Below are 16,466 nucleotides of genomic sequence, written 5' to 3'. Positions count from 1 at the left end.
TGCAGACGGACAGTCAAGGTTTTTTATGTCAACATTGCATTTTATTCATTAAGCTTTGATAAAGTTTATGGCATTTTTTAGGCGCGTTGAGATTATATTAAATATTGTTAAATTTTTCATTTATTCGTGAGTTGCTCTTGAACAACGATTCGATTGAGATCTTAATTTTTCTATTTCATTTTCAATGTGAGAGCTTTTCTTAATAACGATTAACCTCGATTATGATACGAGTGTGTACAAGTGAACTATAAACTTTTGTCTTTTTCAGGCTTATCGTTGTGCACGCGCGGAATAAGTGAAAACGATTGAGCTTGCGGAAAAACGAAAAAGTTTGTAAGCAATGGTTGAAAAGGGCAAATCTAATGGCCTCTTTGGGCAGATTAGCAACGGGGTTAATAGGTATGTGTTAATTTAGTACTTATTAGGGGAGAGTGAAGTGTATAATGATCCCTTGAATCGAAACGAGTCAAAAGAATAATGAAGAAATTTATAATAGCTGAATATTAGAGAGCAAATGTTTTAATAGACAATTAGTAATGTTTGCAATCTCTACAAATATATTATTGCTGTTATAGTTTCATGTTTACCACTGCCAAATGTGAAGAAACTAAGTTTCAATTATTATAATATATAAATATTTTGAAAATTTTCAAGCTTAGCTTTGATCTGTTCCTGGTCTCTTTGTGGTTAAACCAAAATTGACTTAATGACATAGCATTGATTTTAAGATGACCAATTATAGTTGAGTATTTTATATTCAGCTCTTTTTTTTATAATTCCTTTACTATTACATTTTTGAGCTAGATTTTTGCAAATCTTACATTTACTACAGAACTATTATAATGAGATTTTTCATAAAGTAATCACTATACCTCACTTTCTCCTACTATTAACACCACTCAAAATTAACTATAAGATAATGGAGGAGTCTCAAAATTAAACTTTATCCTCCGTAAGACATTGAGTCTGCATGAATATTAAATTATAAAAAATATGCAATGAACTCGGTGACCCTCAAGCTTCATCTGTGGCGTTTTTATAATCTTAACGTATGATTCAGCTTTTAGCAAGAACAACAGTATAGTATATTAATTCGTCTTATTAGAAAGGGTTCTATTAGACATAACCTTAATAATTGAATATCGAATTATTTGTGTAGGTCAATTGACGATAGTTAACCACAAAATATTATTTCAAAAATCTTACTGTACTAATATGTTGCTTATTGAGCACTGATTTGATGAATCTGCTGCTTACGTAGGTTTATTATATTTTCCGTTTATAAATGTCTCTTAAGATGACAACCAAGAAAATCATTTAGCTTGCTTTGAGATCGATTAGCATGAAGTACGTTCTGGGATTAAAGTTCATTCATTTCTAAGTGGCATCTCGAACAGTAGTATATCCGGTGTTTGATATGTACTGAGATAAACTACTTATACTTTAATCGAAAATCTCGGTAAAAGTTTTCTTCAAGGTTAAAAGATTTATTAAATAATACATATAAGAGAAAGTTGCTTATACGATAATTTAACTTTTATGCCTACAACAATATATACGATTGTTTAATTTTTGTCATTAAAACTTTCGATGTTCTTTAAATGTGAACAATAAATAAATTAATTTATTTTTGATCATAAAAACGAGAATGCATTAAAGATAAGAAACAGAATAAGAACTACTTATTTATCGGTAGCTTTAATCTAAAAGTTTTGTCTTTATACGAATCTCATACTGTACGCTTGACCTTCACAAATTACGTCATTTTTGTTGTCAAGGGAAAAATTTACTAGCAACACGCTAATGTCGTAAGAGCATAGTAGCAGCTTCTACTTTTTCACCAAAAATAAGAACCTCTTGTGGATTCTTCAAGGGAATGGAAATAAATAAAAAAAAAAAAAAAATTTATTTTACATGAGTATTGTTTATTCGCTTGAATATCATATGAGGTGTGGCTTTTTTAAAAGTATTTTTTGACCGAACATCTTTCGCAGAATATTCTTTAAAAAAACTGCTTAACCTTTTAATAACCATAATATTATATTTTATTAGTTTAATTTATTATAGGTTAAATTAGAATATTTGCATGACGACGCTGTCGAGTGAAATATTCACTAGAGAGTGCCAAGAAGCAGACAAGTTCTGGGAAGAAATTAATAGAAAATTACGTTCTGAAATGTAATTCCTCATAATAGTCTTATACATAAATCGTATGAGCATGGTTTTAGAATAAATGAAGTAGTCGAGAAACGCTAGGGAATTTATTCAGTTGCACGTGGATTTTTTTAAGATAGTTATACGTCTTCGGGATAATAAACGTTAAGAACAATTTCAATCGTGAGTGCAGATTTTTTGTTTTTGTCGGAAACTATGAACCGGTTCAAACGAAACGCGAGGTCATTGTTGATTAAATTACTGTGATTTCATTAACGATGAATAATTTTTTGCATAGTGGTTTGCGAGCAGTAGTCGATTTCATTATCCATTTATTCATGAAATAAGAAATTTAAGGAAGGCGCTGAACAATTTTACAAAAATATCAATATTAGTAATAATAATGATAATAATCATGAACGAAGAAATTGCTGATAATTTTTTCTTGACAATCATAGTGTTCACAAACAGTCATTCAAACTGTTTACAAGTCTAGGAAAGTAGATGAAACGTTTGCATAATTAATGAAGAATGTTTATATTATTGAAAATTATTGAATGATTACCAATTGATACCTTGTACATAACTTTTGTATACGGGGCGAATAAAATAATGCACTTTCCTTATCACTATTGCTGAAAATTGAACTTTGTTCTTCTTAGCGTGCAATTGACCTTTATTCCTACAGTTTTATGCTACTCTTTTTTATCCAGAATGTTATGATCATTTACTTTGGAAGATTCTGAATTTCAAGTCACATTAATATTATGAATCACGTAAAATTGCATAAATTGCTTTGACTAATTATTTCAGCAAATTCTTTTTTTCCTTTTTGGACAAATCTCATTCTTGTTCATAGAGTATATTTACTCGCTCTTTCACTTCTTATATACGTATAATATGCTCACAGGTGGGCTTGCACAAGGAGTATCATATGTAGGAGATTTTTTCATTTAGAAAGTGGGGCAATTACGTCATTGATGAGCAAACATGCAGCGGCTTTACGTGTATTCGCAATACCGAAAAGTGCCAGTTTTTTTATACGAAACTCTTTTATTTCACCCTTTTCCTCTTGCAGAAATACAACTGAAACGATTCCATCACAGGAAATTAATTAAATATACCGGCTATGTATAACACAATCAAGTAATTTATTTTTTTATTGTGCAGAATATTATTTGAACACACGTGTAAATTAGAAACAAGTCCATAGTATTAGAAAAACAAAAATTGTTCTAGAAATAGCATCAAGATATATGCTTTGCAAATAAATTTGTGTTAATATTATCGATTACAATAAATGGTTGACTCGATTAATTACAAACATTTGTCAATATTATTAAATGTATTGCGCAACTTACCGATAAAGATTTTTGTTAGAACTGCAAACCTTACGTTAGTTGAGTAACAAGGAAATCTCTCTAGAGGAATCTAATAGTAGGTACACGATACGCTTTTTGATTGTTCGTTGCACCAATCTTGCTATGACTTGCTCATCGCAAATTTTTAATGCACGCATACATTTCATAAGAATAAACCTTTGATTATCTGCACGCACTATTATTCGTGACTGTGGACCGTAACACTTGTTGGATTTTAATCTAACAACAAATTCACACACTTAAAATCACTCGCTCTTGGTCAAACATTTTCGAAATTCATTGACGATTGTAAATCTGAATCTACGATGAGGAATAAATTAGCGATTTACGCGTGCAAGTAATTACAAAGCTGCTCGATAAATCGCTCAATCATTTATTTCAATTTGCAACTAATTCTTCATAATGTATTTCATCTTAATACGTTATTCCTTCTTGATTAGTCAGATTTGAGAAAAAAAACGTGAGCTCGCACACGTGTCGAACCAATTGAGAACCGCAAAAAGAGTAAGATATTCTCTGTAGATAGAATGCGCTCTGTTCATTCAGAAAATTGCCTCCGAGTCCTTTTTTTAACCTACGTGACTTCAAGCACGAATCGCGCTAAATATAAATTAAAATATACGGAGTTTGAATCTGAAATTTGTTTAACCAACTCTTGTCATTTCTCTCACATTGTTGAAAGATCAATAAAAGTCTTATATAATTAGCAAATTATTGACTTTTAACCAAATTTGCGGAGTACCATATAGTATATGAAGTTAGTGTGACAATTCTTATATTTTAGTCGTTTATATTGGTATCAATAGCTCTAATGCAAAGGTTACTCGTTTGTTGTCTAAAAAACATTTCTTTATCAGAATTTAATAAAATTGCTTTGAATTGCGATGGTTTGCATACAATTATTCTCGGATTTGCCTTCGAAAAAAACAACTAATAATTATTATATTCATATAAAATCAGAGTATGTATAATGCCACGCTTCTATGGTAAGTTTAAAAATTACTTATTAGTCTCTTGAGTCTCTTGTACAATTCACTATATACTTACCTTGAATAGTTTTCTTATATTTTAACGTTAGCTATGTTAACTTTGTTAATGCAATACCAGGTTTTGAAGTAGACACACATTACATTAAAACTTAGAGATATATGGAATTCTTGAGGAAATATTTTTTATTAGGAATATTCATTAGAAATAATAAATGTGAAGTATTGTGATTTGCTTAAGATTAATTTTTTTTATCCTATGATTTTAATTTTTATAACGCGATAGTTAATCAATTTTATGCCCTGCTCACGTTTACCTTGTGTATTATTATTTCTTAAAACTTTTAAATAAAACGTTTTTTGCTCATGTCAACGTATATTATTTTAAATAAATATAAGGCTACGCTGTGCTGTCATACTTTAGATCAGACTGACGTTTAAGGATAGGTCAATGTCACAAGCACGTACAGTCAATGACATAAATAATGCGAGCATGTGAAAATTATAAAAATAGGAATATTGCTTCCGTTTTTACCCTTTTTTCAAGTCTCACAATTGTATTTTCTATCATATTCATCTAATAATAAGCACTAATTTAAAGTAAATATAAATGATTTAGTTAGAGTATTTTTGATTAACATTATTCTTGTGTGTATATATGTGATGTCTATTTCAATTCTAATCGCTACGATGTTCAAATACTATAATATAAACTTCTTTATTTCTTAGGCCTATTGTATACCAAAAATGATTGATTTTAAATTTCTGGACTATTTGACACTATCAAATAACATCTATTTTGCACAAATTATAGCAAAAATAAAAATAAGTCCATAAGTTGGCAGTGTTGAAAAAGTAATGCTTTAGAAATATATTTTTGTGATTTGGTATACAGCAAGTAAACTCTATACCATTCGTTAGCTTGAGAAATAGAAAAAAAAACTTTAATATATCTAATATTTAAAATCTTTGTGAATTTCACACGTTAGTCTTTATTTATCGTGAAAACTCAATGATGTACATAGTAGAAGCTAAACGAAACTGTTCGAATGCTACGGAGTAAGTAAATTCTGGCAGTAAATGTCCGTGACGAGCAGACGTCATCAGAATGTTGAAAAGATCCTCGGATGGCACCGTGACGGCAATGATCGTTCTAAGGCGGCTCCATTTGCATTATCAATGATATCTCATGACGTACGCATCGATTGAAGCTAAAGAAACCGTCAAATAACCCTGAAATGTTCTTTCATGCGCTTCTTTCCTTCTCCCTCCTACTATTCCTCCTCTTTTTCCTTTTCAGCTTCTTCATCAATACTAATTGTAACAACTATTCCTCTTCAGGATACTCGACTGCGGCGTTCTCTGTTTTAACATGTGCCACACGTTCGTCGGTTAATACAACCGAAATCTTTAGAATAGCTTTTTCTACTGTGACAGATTATACTGAGAGAATTAAAAAGAAACCGGTACGTTAAAGCACTGTATTAACATTGGAATTAATGTCTCCATTAAAGGGCAAGTCATGAGTATAGTCATTGCTTACCAAACCTATTAACTTGACCTAAATTTTTTATTATCTTTTATTAAATTTGATTTTATATATAGATTTAAGTATAAAGAAGATAGTATTAAAAATGTGTTTACTCAGAAGCAAACATATATTTCATAGTATTAGTATCTAAAGATTTCCACTTTGGGTTTTTTTTAAATATTAGTTATAATTTATCTATTTTTACTTCTTAGGGTGTTTTAAGAATAAGTACAGTCATACTAATGGTACTCGATCAACGTCACGTCCCATATATTTTTATACTATTACAAGTATCGATGGGGGAAAAATCGTTAAAACATCAGACACATAGAATCGCAGCTCATACAATATTCATGGTTGATTTTACAGAGAATGGATGGATTTTGCCTTCCTCTCTACAATCAACATCTAATTCCTATAGTAGAAAAAAGTACATGTATATAACAAAATAAATTTTGCTCTTCTAGAGAAATTATATTCATGTTATTCGTATCTGCATTGAATCACAAAGGATCGGGGTCAAGGTTGCTGATTATTCGAACAATAATTCGTTACAGTCTCTTTTATAGCATATATATTCTCTTCAATTTTTCCATCTTCTCTCTCGATCGTTTCATCTTGTGTAGCTGTTATTTATTATACTTTGTTTTATCTAAAGGTCCATGTAGATTTTCTACTTTAACATGATACATTGACGAATATCCATGTTGTTGTTTGTTTACTGGGCATGTGGGACATGCATGTGCCTAACAATATCACACGTGGCCAGAGCGAGGTGGGGATGATGCTCCACGCTGTCGTCGGTTAATGTGTTACAAATTTATGAAACCGTTACATTCTCGCGCCATCTGCGCTATCGTGGCGACATCACTGGAAGTTAAACTCGATTGAGCATGTTATCGGTTTTAGCCTCGCTGCGTAATAATGCAAACTTCACATACCGACACAGTAAAATTAATCGTTTTTCTTTGCGTATCAGATTTTGTAGAATTTCGTATTGCAACCAATAATTAGGTAAATTTGTTTGATTAAATATAATATATATTTGCCAAACATTGTTAATTATGACAGATTAATTTAGTAGAGGAGATTACTTTGATTTCAATTTTATAAAAACCAAAATTTATATACTGGCTTTCTTTTAATTTTTTTTTTTATTATAGTAAAAAGGGACTTTAAACTATTAAGTTATCAAAGCTCCTAAGCTTTGCTGCTTGATGTAAAATCAGCATAATCCGATAAATCTGTATTGGTCGATTGTGTAATAATGCATCTGCTGGAATGGCCCTCTTGGTTGCGTAACGTCTTCAATTATTGTAACAATTAATGTCATGACCGTGAATGCATGTGGAAAATAAGACCCCGCGATTCTACACTTTTTTACGTATTATCAAAAAATGTGTAATTGCGGGGGATTCGCGTGCTGTGTTATCGCAATTAGTTGTCAGGCAATAACGGAATTTGGAATTTAGACGACGCTGCGCCCTTTGATCGAACGGTAAAAAGTTTATAATGATTTCCCGGCTGACCTGTGTTTTGTTAAACTTTTTTTTTCCATTATTGCAAGTCTCTTAACTAAAATTTCTGTATCACAATCTTCTTCTCGAAGACAAAACAATTGACTATAGACTAAACTTAGTTATATTTGAATTATTCAAGTGTATGTATGGTATATATATATTCATTTTGAAAACATCTAGATCATTTTACATTTTGTTTAAATAAAAATTTTGTTAAAAGTAAAAAAAGCTAAACATTTTTCATTGTACAAATACATTTTAATTGACGATATTTTTGTTAATAAAAGTACGGAAAAGGTGTAATAACTTTGTAATTTAAACTTGGATAATGATTAAAATCGGAACTCGCGCGCGATACCACAAAAAGTACAGCAACATTATCAAATTCTTGTTTTTAGATAAAAATATTCAATTATATTGAATAATTAAACAAGCTTTAATCCTATTTATTGTGAATCAATGTATACTCTTTGACAAGAAAAAGTAGGTATTTTTAAAATACTCTACTATAGATAGGGATCGTGATAACAGCCACAAAGCCATTTCGTATATATTATCAGAATTAAACTGACGTCTCTAATCTTTAATTGATTAAAATCTTGTAGAGATTACAAAGCAGCTCTCAAAGAGTCTTAATCTGTTGAAGCAAACAAATTCCATCATCATTATTAGATATTTATGACGACTAACGCGTGTAAGCTTTTTTTTATAAATATGTAATATCATAATACCAAACGTGTTAGATTCAATCAAATGATTACTTTTTTTCTAATAAAAAATGAAGTTTAATTAAATTTTTTATAAGAGGAAATAAAAACTGACCCAAGAAGTTGTTAATCTAATAACGACCAGTGCTCGTGCGTCCGAGGATAGGTAATAAGATCATTAATTGAAACATAAAATAGAGACGTAAAGACCTAAGTTACGAAATCTACACTGGTAGATTTTAATCTAAATATACATATTGTCTCAGAGCTACAAGATGGATAAATTGTATACACTGTTATTATTGTTGTACTAACTGTGGATGCTGTAAATTTTCACACATCACTTGCCATCACCGCATGTATATAGCATAACCACCGTTACTCATTTTAACACCTTAATAAATTATAAACTACTTTCTGCAACTTAAAATTTCCAACGAATTATAATATTTCTTATGCTCTAAGAAGCCACCATGTAAAAATAAAACAATCAATAGCAGGGGCTTAGCATATATTGGGATTCGCATCACATAAAAATAAAGATGATTGAAATTCATGTTAGATGAATTAATGTTTCAAATAAACTGTTTGCGTTGACAAAGTTCTCAAGGTTTATACGGTTGGTATATTATTGAATAAAATTTAAAAGCGTCAGTCTTCCGCTCGAAGCTTCTGGTTTTGGTAAACATGTGGAGAGAATGAGAAGGATTCTGGAAAAAGGTTGAGTATTTGCACGAAGGTCGTAGAACTTGCTACTGAGGCTGGTGAACATATCGAAGGACACCTGGAGGATTGAAAAAAATACAAAAATGTGATAGAACAGTTCAGTCGACTTTGACCTTCTGGATGACGTTGCACTCGACACCCGTGGCCGGGTAGCGCAGTCCTCTTCTCCTCAGGCCTCAGGTGCCTATTCCATCCCCTCCTGCGAGTTCCCCCACCACTTTTATACGAGTGTACCTCCCACCCCTTCTTCGCATTGACTCCATCTCTCTCTCTCTCTCTCTCTCTCTCTCTCTCTTTCCTTCCTTTAACCGGAAAGAAGAGCAAGAATAGGAGGGAGGGAGAACACGGCAGTGACGACGGTCAATGCTGATGGCTGCTGTTGCGGTCTGAGCGTTCGTTTCGAAGCTAAGCCAGTCATTCCCGAGACTTTGCGCTACTTGCACACGCTGTTCTCTCATATCGCGGACACGCTCTTTAGTCGATTTTGACTAGAGAGAGAGAGAGAGAGAGAGAGAGAGAGAGATAGCGAGAGAAATAATGAGAGTACAAATTGAACGTTAAAAGAAGAGGAAGAAAAAAAAGACAAAGAGGCTTGTCCTTGCTTTATCGTTATCGTGCGTTTTGGGAGATTATAAGGGAATAAAATCTTGACGCAGCTTATGTCAAGTCGCGAGTGTTTGGTGACACGTGCTCCGAAAAGGACTTGACGAATTTTCTAGTGGCGGTCTTTCCGTGAAACCGTAATTTACCAAGTTTTCTTATAGGATTTAAGCTTCCTCGAATTAATAATCTATATATATAATATTCTTTATTCTTCCGAGAGAGAATTTTCATAGTTTTCGTTATTACTCGTCTTTCCTGTATGCGCGCTTCTTCAATTGCTGCAACGCGATTCAGACACGAGAGCTAGCTTGCAAACTGGTTTCCCAGTAAAATTTGCTTTAAAATAATTCGTGACTATCTCGACGCTTTTATCGTTGAGTATTTAAATTCCCTAAGGTTTTCTTTAATTATGTACGTAATATGATTGAAGGCATTCGATTGAGATATTTAGAAGAGAAAAAATGTGCAAGAATGTTTATTTCTCATTGAAATAGGAGTAAATCGATGACAGAGTTATTTTGACAAAGAAGTATATTTTTGCTTTCAATGTGAGTTATCCTATAACAACTCAACACGATACAATTTTTCGAGTATAATTTCAGCGAACGTATTCTTTATTCTTAAAGAGGTAAAAGCTTGTTCATAGGAGTCTGTATTGTTTTCATACCATGGATAGGAATCGTGCGAGATATAGTTTTTACTATTGTATATGTAACCATATAAACGAACATAATCGGTCAACATCGAGTTATTGATGATATTCGTAGATTTCTTTCAAAGCCTCATATATTACTCCAAACCGGTGCTCGTGCGATTTTTCTTTACTGAGAAATTTAATTAACAGACTTTTAAAAGTAAAACTTCATAATAAGAAAGACGTGACTCGAAGCTCCACAAAATTGGTAACCCTTATCGTAACACGGAATAGCAAGCAGTCACGTTTAATTATTCGTGGAACCATGTAAATAATTATTAGCACGTCATTCAAAATCTGAATCGTGATGCAGAAATAATACAATTCCCTTCTTCTACTTGTATGTTTATTCGTATAATATAAAACAGCTCATTGTTACTAGCCAATCCTGCTTGAAAATTCTCTATCATTTGCTCAATGAACGATTAGTATATTTATTTAATCCATTTTAACCCGCCAATAGGCGCGTGCTTTTTTTTTACGTAGATAGGCGCGTGGGGTGCCACGGACACCCCATTTGTTTTTCGTTATTAGACGTAAAATATTTACAAATACAGATTTATTTTTCAATAAATATCATCTATGCGAAGTTCCCTTTGGTATACAATAGCAATTGCATTTCTTTACATTATTTGTATTAATTAAACGCTAATATTTTTAAGTGACTGCACAAATTTTTCGCTACGTTACCAATAGATTTCTATTTTTGGGGTGTTCTGAACACCCCGCGCGCCCATTGCCGGGTTAAGTAGCCAATAATTTGTATAAAAGATTCAAAACTGTTGAGTGGAATGGGAGAAGAGGGGGAAGGAAGAATTCTAGATTATCCAAGCAACTATTTGAAGTTGAAACAAATTTTACAGGCGGTGAAAACAAAATTTTCAACTAAGGTGAAAATACTAATTAAAGAAAGAAGTGGTTAAGCCAGCGAAATAAACTCGGATTACGCGTACGTTAAGATATAAAAGCTCCGGAATTCCTGAGAATAAGCGCGAGTTAAGATGAAGCTTGAGGGTAACTGTTCGAGGGAAGATGATACCAATGGGATTTTATTACAACCCAGGAAGGGCTCCGCTGTACGATTGCAAATCGTACCAGCACAACACAAGACTATCACTCACTTACCTAAGAGGCCGCCGGTTGACTTGGCATTCACCGATTTAACTTATAAAGTTAGAGAAGGACGCAAGAGCAGTAAGTATCTTTTTAATTCTTACATATGTATATGTGTATCTATTTAATTCATAAGTATTTTAAAAACATGTAAATAATACAGCACGTGTGAAATAAATTAAATAAATGGAGTATACTAATGGAGAAGCGCAGCAAATAGTATCATTGATGTTTAAGAATTACATAAAGCTGCAGGAAACAAAATTTATGAGCTTACGTGCCGCATGAGATAATCGTTCATCTCGTCTTAATTAGAGATTGCTGCATGTTGAAATTGTTGAAATTGTGACTCTCTTACACCTTGCGACTAAATTTTATTTTTTGTATATCTGTATACCGTATGTAAGCACATGATATTATACGACAACGATAGCATTGCTCAACGATTAACGAACCAAGGAAACTGGTTATGCTGCTGATCTTAGAAATGAGAAATTTTAACGATGAAACCACGTTGGTTGCTGAAATGTTTTTGGCTCTGCATAATAATTGAGTGCATTTAATGTCGACCGCACTTGAACTTTACACAATTTGACTGACGTATTGCTGCAAATGTGAAATCGTGAGATCTCTGTAAGAATTGATAATCTCTCTCTCTCTCTCTCTCTCTCACACACACACACGTCCAAGAGCAAAAAAGATATTTCTTTTTCTTACTCAATATATTCTACTAAAATTTCGTTTACATAAAATTTTCAACGTTTGGTTTTATTTCAATAAATAACACTTCTACTTAAGCTCATTGTTCTAACAATTATCTTAAATCGTTTAATCTGAAAAAAAATGAAGAATGCAAATTCCAAACGTTTTTTAAGTGCCAATTTCACAAAAACTACGAATGTTCTTAAATAAATTCACGTGTCAAGGTCAATAGTCCTGAAAGCGTTATTAGTAGTGAATTCATTTAAAAATATTCTGGAGCACTCCTAAATATATGGCGTTACCATATATATTTAGCAACACAGTTTTATTACTTTCCTGAAAAAGTAGCAAAAGACTTTTTAGAACGTTTGGAGATTCTACTCGTGAAACGTCCTATGGTAGAGTTATTTCATTCAGCTATACGTTAGATCCATCCTAGAACGAAGCTAGTTTCTGTATTATTATTGTTAAAATACCATTGCGAATAGTTATACCGAAAAGATTTCATGTCCTTTTTGTCTCGAATAATTTAAATTGAGAGGTAAGACCAATTCTGCATATTCTTTTATGCGGCTTTCTTGAAGAGATACAAGATGAGTTCTTTAATAACGAAACGTGGGTGATTCACGTGCTTAAACCAAACTACATAGTGATTATATTCACACGATCCGGGTACAAAAGTCCATTTAGAAAAAATATAACAATAATATAATACTATTGAAATCATCTAACTTTTATAGCACTAAAAGACAGTTCGTAAAAGTGTATTAGTAATGCAAATGTAGTTTCAATATCAATTTAATTCAATGATGTTGCAACGATGAACGAATAACTTCTTTTTAATTGGCCAAGCAAATTGCAATTTATAATACATAATATAACGATAAATAACAGGTCGACATGCTACAATTATTAACAAACGTGAGATAGTTCGTATAAATGTATAGTCTGTGCTTTCCTTCGTCTTGGTACGTTCAATACCACAAGCTATAACTCCAATGCAGTATACCGAAGTTAAGCCCAAATCGAGCAAAATAACATTTCCGCTTTTAGTAATGACAATTTTATCTCTATGACTAACAAGTCTCATTTATACTACGCCGGTTATGCGGTCGATCGAAAGATCGACCTTCTTACGCTTCAATTTTATTACTTAGTCCAGAAAAAACTATAATAGCACTCAAACATCGTAAATTATATTGCAATAAATTTAGAAAAACAACGATCGATGAAATTTAAAAATAAAGTAACTATATAAATTTAATTAACAAGTCAGGCTATATTGAATTTCATACTCTTTAACAATATTAGATTTTCTTGCTTATATTGCTGCTTGCAATAATTTTCTATCGTTTTATTTACATTGCTTATTTAGTTACTTAGCCTGCTAATAAATTTACCACTCTCGTCATCAAAGTACAAACGGCTATTCGAATGCGCCGCATCAAACGTATAAGATCGGTGACCTCAATTTTGCAAGAGCATCGATTATGGCTCACTATACACTAGTAACAACCTGCCAGCTCTTGGAATATTATGCTTTTACGGAATCTCATTTTTCTTTCTTCCAATAAATCTTCAATTTTTATACTTATTATCCAACCACTCTCAAATATTATTACTGAAATTATTATCCCAGATTGAAGAGTTTAGTCGGTTGTTTTTTTGTTAATCAGTTTTTGCAATTGTTACTTTGGTTTCAATAATAAATCAGTATTAATTCATTTCATCTGGATGTATTTAAAACAATTCGCACAAGTTTCTTTTGTTCCTTATTTACATACAAGCAGTAACCGTTGTTAAAAGTCTTTGTTTGGTATTATCAGTAGCATATTTTTTTGAGTTGTGACGAATAATCCACTCATATGTACAGCTGTCTGATAATATATGCATGTGTAACATATTGGCTTTGGGCATTGAAACTCAGGCAACCAAACCCATTACAATAATAGTCATCGTATATGTACCTCTCAAACCAATACATCTACATACACGTACATTACTCGATTTCTGATAGTTAAATCGATCTTGGAAACGATGCTCGTATATTCATTTATTTTTGCACGAGTGAATGCTGTGGCCATTATTAATTGCCAGTAACCTTTGCACATTGAGTAACGTAGAGATAATAGATAACGCTGAAGGGTCATTCTGATATAGAATCTATTATTTAGATACGTCTAATAAAAAAGTAGAACCGCACTTCCAACTTCTACCTTTATCATTGATAGATTTATTAAACGGTAAAAATAACAATAAATTCTCGACATGTGAATTATTTCTTTGTGATAAAGAGATTTTCTTAAAGATATTATAGAGATTAAGTCGTTCAATGTTCAACGTTCAGGTATGTGGCTGCGGTAAATATTAAATCCAATCATTTTTCTCATACAAATTCATCGGCGAGAATTGATTGAAGCTTACATGAATTTAATACCGAAATAACGAATAATATATTTTTTATTTAGTGTAAATCTTTCTAGCTATAACAATTGCGATTCTTTGTTTACAAACTTTTAATTATTGTTAAATTAAAAATATTTCGATGACTTGAGTCAATTCCACTCTGAAAAAATTGACGATCAATTTTGAAAAAACAGAGGCTAACTTTTCAAGCAATATTCTTTGCAGTTAGATTTTTCTATTTTCAGAGGTAAAATCGATGCGTGCATCGGAGAAGGAAGGGTAGCATTGTTTGAAACTTCTAATGCGAATAACGTATCTCCACTTAACTCGTGCAAAATTACATCAATATGCCTTTCTGTCACGGTTTTCCCCGTACTAATTTTCACTGTCAATCATACCTTATCTCGTAGAAATATAATAATGATTGAATCGAAAGTGCTGTAGTACGAAGAATTTCAATTTTGCCATGTGTGTCGTATATTATTATACCGGCAATGAAATAATAAACATTTCTTAATGATACTTTATAATTTTAATAAGAAATACTGTGATTACTTAAAACTTTATAAAAACTGAGAAATACAAAATTCTTAAAGAAAAAGCATAGTCGCTGTAGGATACTATGTCACAATTATCAAAATCATAGAAAACACATCATTATTTAGTTAGCATTTACGAAATGTGCAATGCGAAATCGAGAAATCTCTGTAAACCAACTGAAATAGTCGATTGCTAAACGAGACTGAAAATGGAGTTATGTATACGGTGAAGAATCTCATCTATTCATAGGTTCTTCAATACTGTCTTTACTACTTCGTTAGTATCTGTAAATCGTAAAAATGTATTTAGCATTTTGATTTTATATTGATAAGGTATTTGAACTCATAGTCTATAATTTACATAATCGATGTGCTTATGAGTATCCGCATATCGCACCTTTATTGTCAAATTCTGGAAGAATTAAAAATCTTTCTTTCACTTTCGTTTTTATAGATTTTATTCAAAGATAGAATATCGAATGGGTGTTTTATTTAAATTTCTGTTCTTATTATTAATATTCTTTAAAATATATCAATGGAATAGCAAACTCTTTCTTTTTTAGCTAATAGGATCTCTACATTTAATATTTTCATATATAAAATTGCATTTGTCATTTTACATTCCGATTGACTTTAAACGATTTTGCCTTTTAATCTTAAGTCTTGAACTTATTTGAACAGACGTTTCTATTTTAAAAAAAGAATCTATATCTCGGCATTATTACTTTGTCGGGATATTCGGGTAGCAAATAAATCACAATATGAATAGGATTTTACAATATTAAAAATACCAGAGTCATTCACCCCATCAATGTCAACGGATACGAAAATATACAAGGCATTTTAAAGATTAGATTAAATAGAAAACCTTTAAATGCGATTAATTGAAAGTTCATTAATTTTACGTGGATTTCAAACAAAGAAAAAAATCAAACAGATTTAGAAAGAGAATTAAAAATATAAAGCTGAAAATGATTCGTCAATTATTCCAGCTGTATAGCTTCAACTTCTGGTATAGTTGCGCAATCATATGATCGTACAAGATTGGATATTCCAAGCGGTAGCGTGAATTAAATGAACGTGTGCCATCAGAACTCACTTTATAGCTTTCCAAAGGAAACATTTCATTATTTAACTTCTGTATTACCAAAGATATTTGATTTTTTCATAATAAAAACTTATTTTAAATAAATAAATATTTCATTCAATATATATTAAATTGTTTTAGAGCTGGACAGAGGTGCAAATATTTTTTGGATGGACAGAAAACATTTAGACCAGTTGTAATATATAACGATTATATCTAAGAAACTAAATATATATATACTCTGAATACTAATAATTAATACTATAAATATTCAATTGTTTGGATGAAAAATCGAACTGCAAATTTTATTGATTAC

General features: G+C 31.5%; 1 protein-coding gene across 4 annotated transcripts in view; it reads left to right on the top strand.

Moving 5' to 3' along the window:
• The window catches only part of LOC136780115 (ATP-binding cassette subfamily G member 4), a 29,003-nt gene that overhangs the window by 1,237 nt on the left and 11,300 nt on the right, over positions 1-16,466 (top strand). For 2 of the 4 annotated variants that reach the window (XM_066738229.1, XM_066738228.1), the window contains exons 2-3: positions 269-399; positions 11,367-11,497. In XM_066738229.1, the coding sequence (XP_066594326.1) occupies positions 341-399; positions 11,367-11,497 (190 nt within the window). In that variant the 5' untranslated portion in view covers positions 269-340. Of the gene's footprint in view, positions 1-268; positions 400-9,418; positions 9,747-11,166; positions 11,498-16,466 lie in introns of those variants that run through there. The other 2 variants (XM_066738230.1, XM_066738227.1) reach the window with 1 other exon arrangement.

Source organism: Prorops nasuta, unplaced genomic scaffold, assembly GCF_024137725.1.
Source record: "Prorops nasuta isolate Cenicafe-Biocafe unplaced genomic scaffold, Cenicafe_Pnas_1.2 PNAS00018, whole genome shotgun sequence".
In the NCBI taxonomy this organism is placed as follows: domain Eukaryota; kingdom Metazoa; phylum Arthropoda; class Insecta; order Hymenoptera; family Bethylidae; genus Prorops; species Prorops nasuta.
This window is presented reverse-complemented; position numbering and strand designations above follow the sequence as displayed.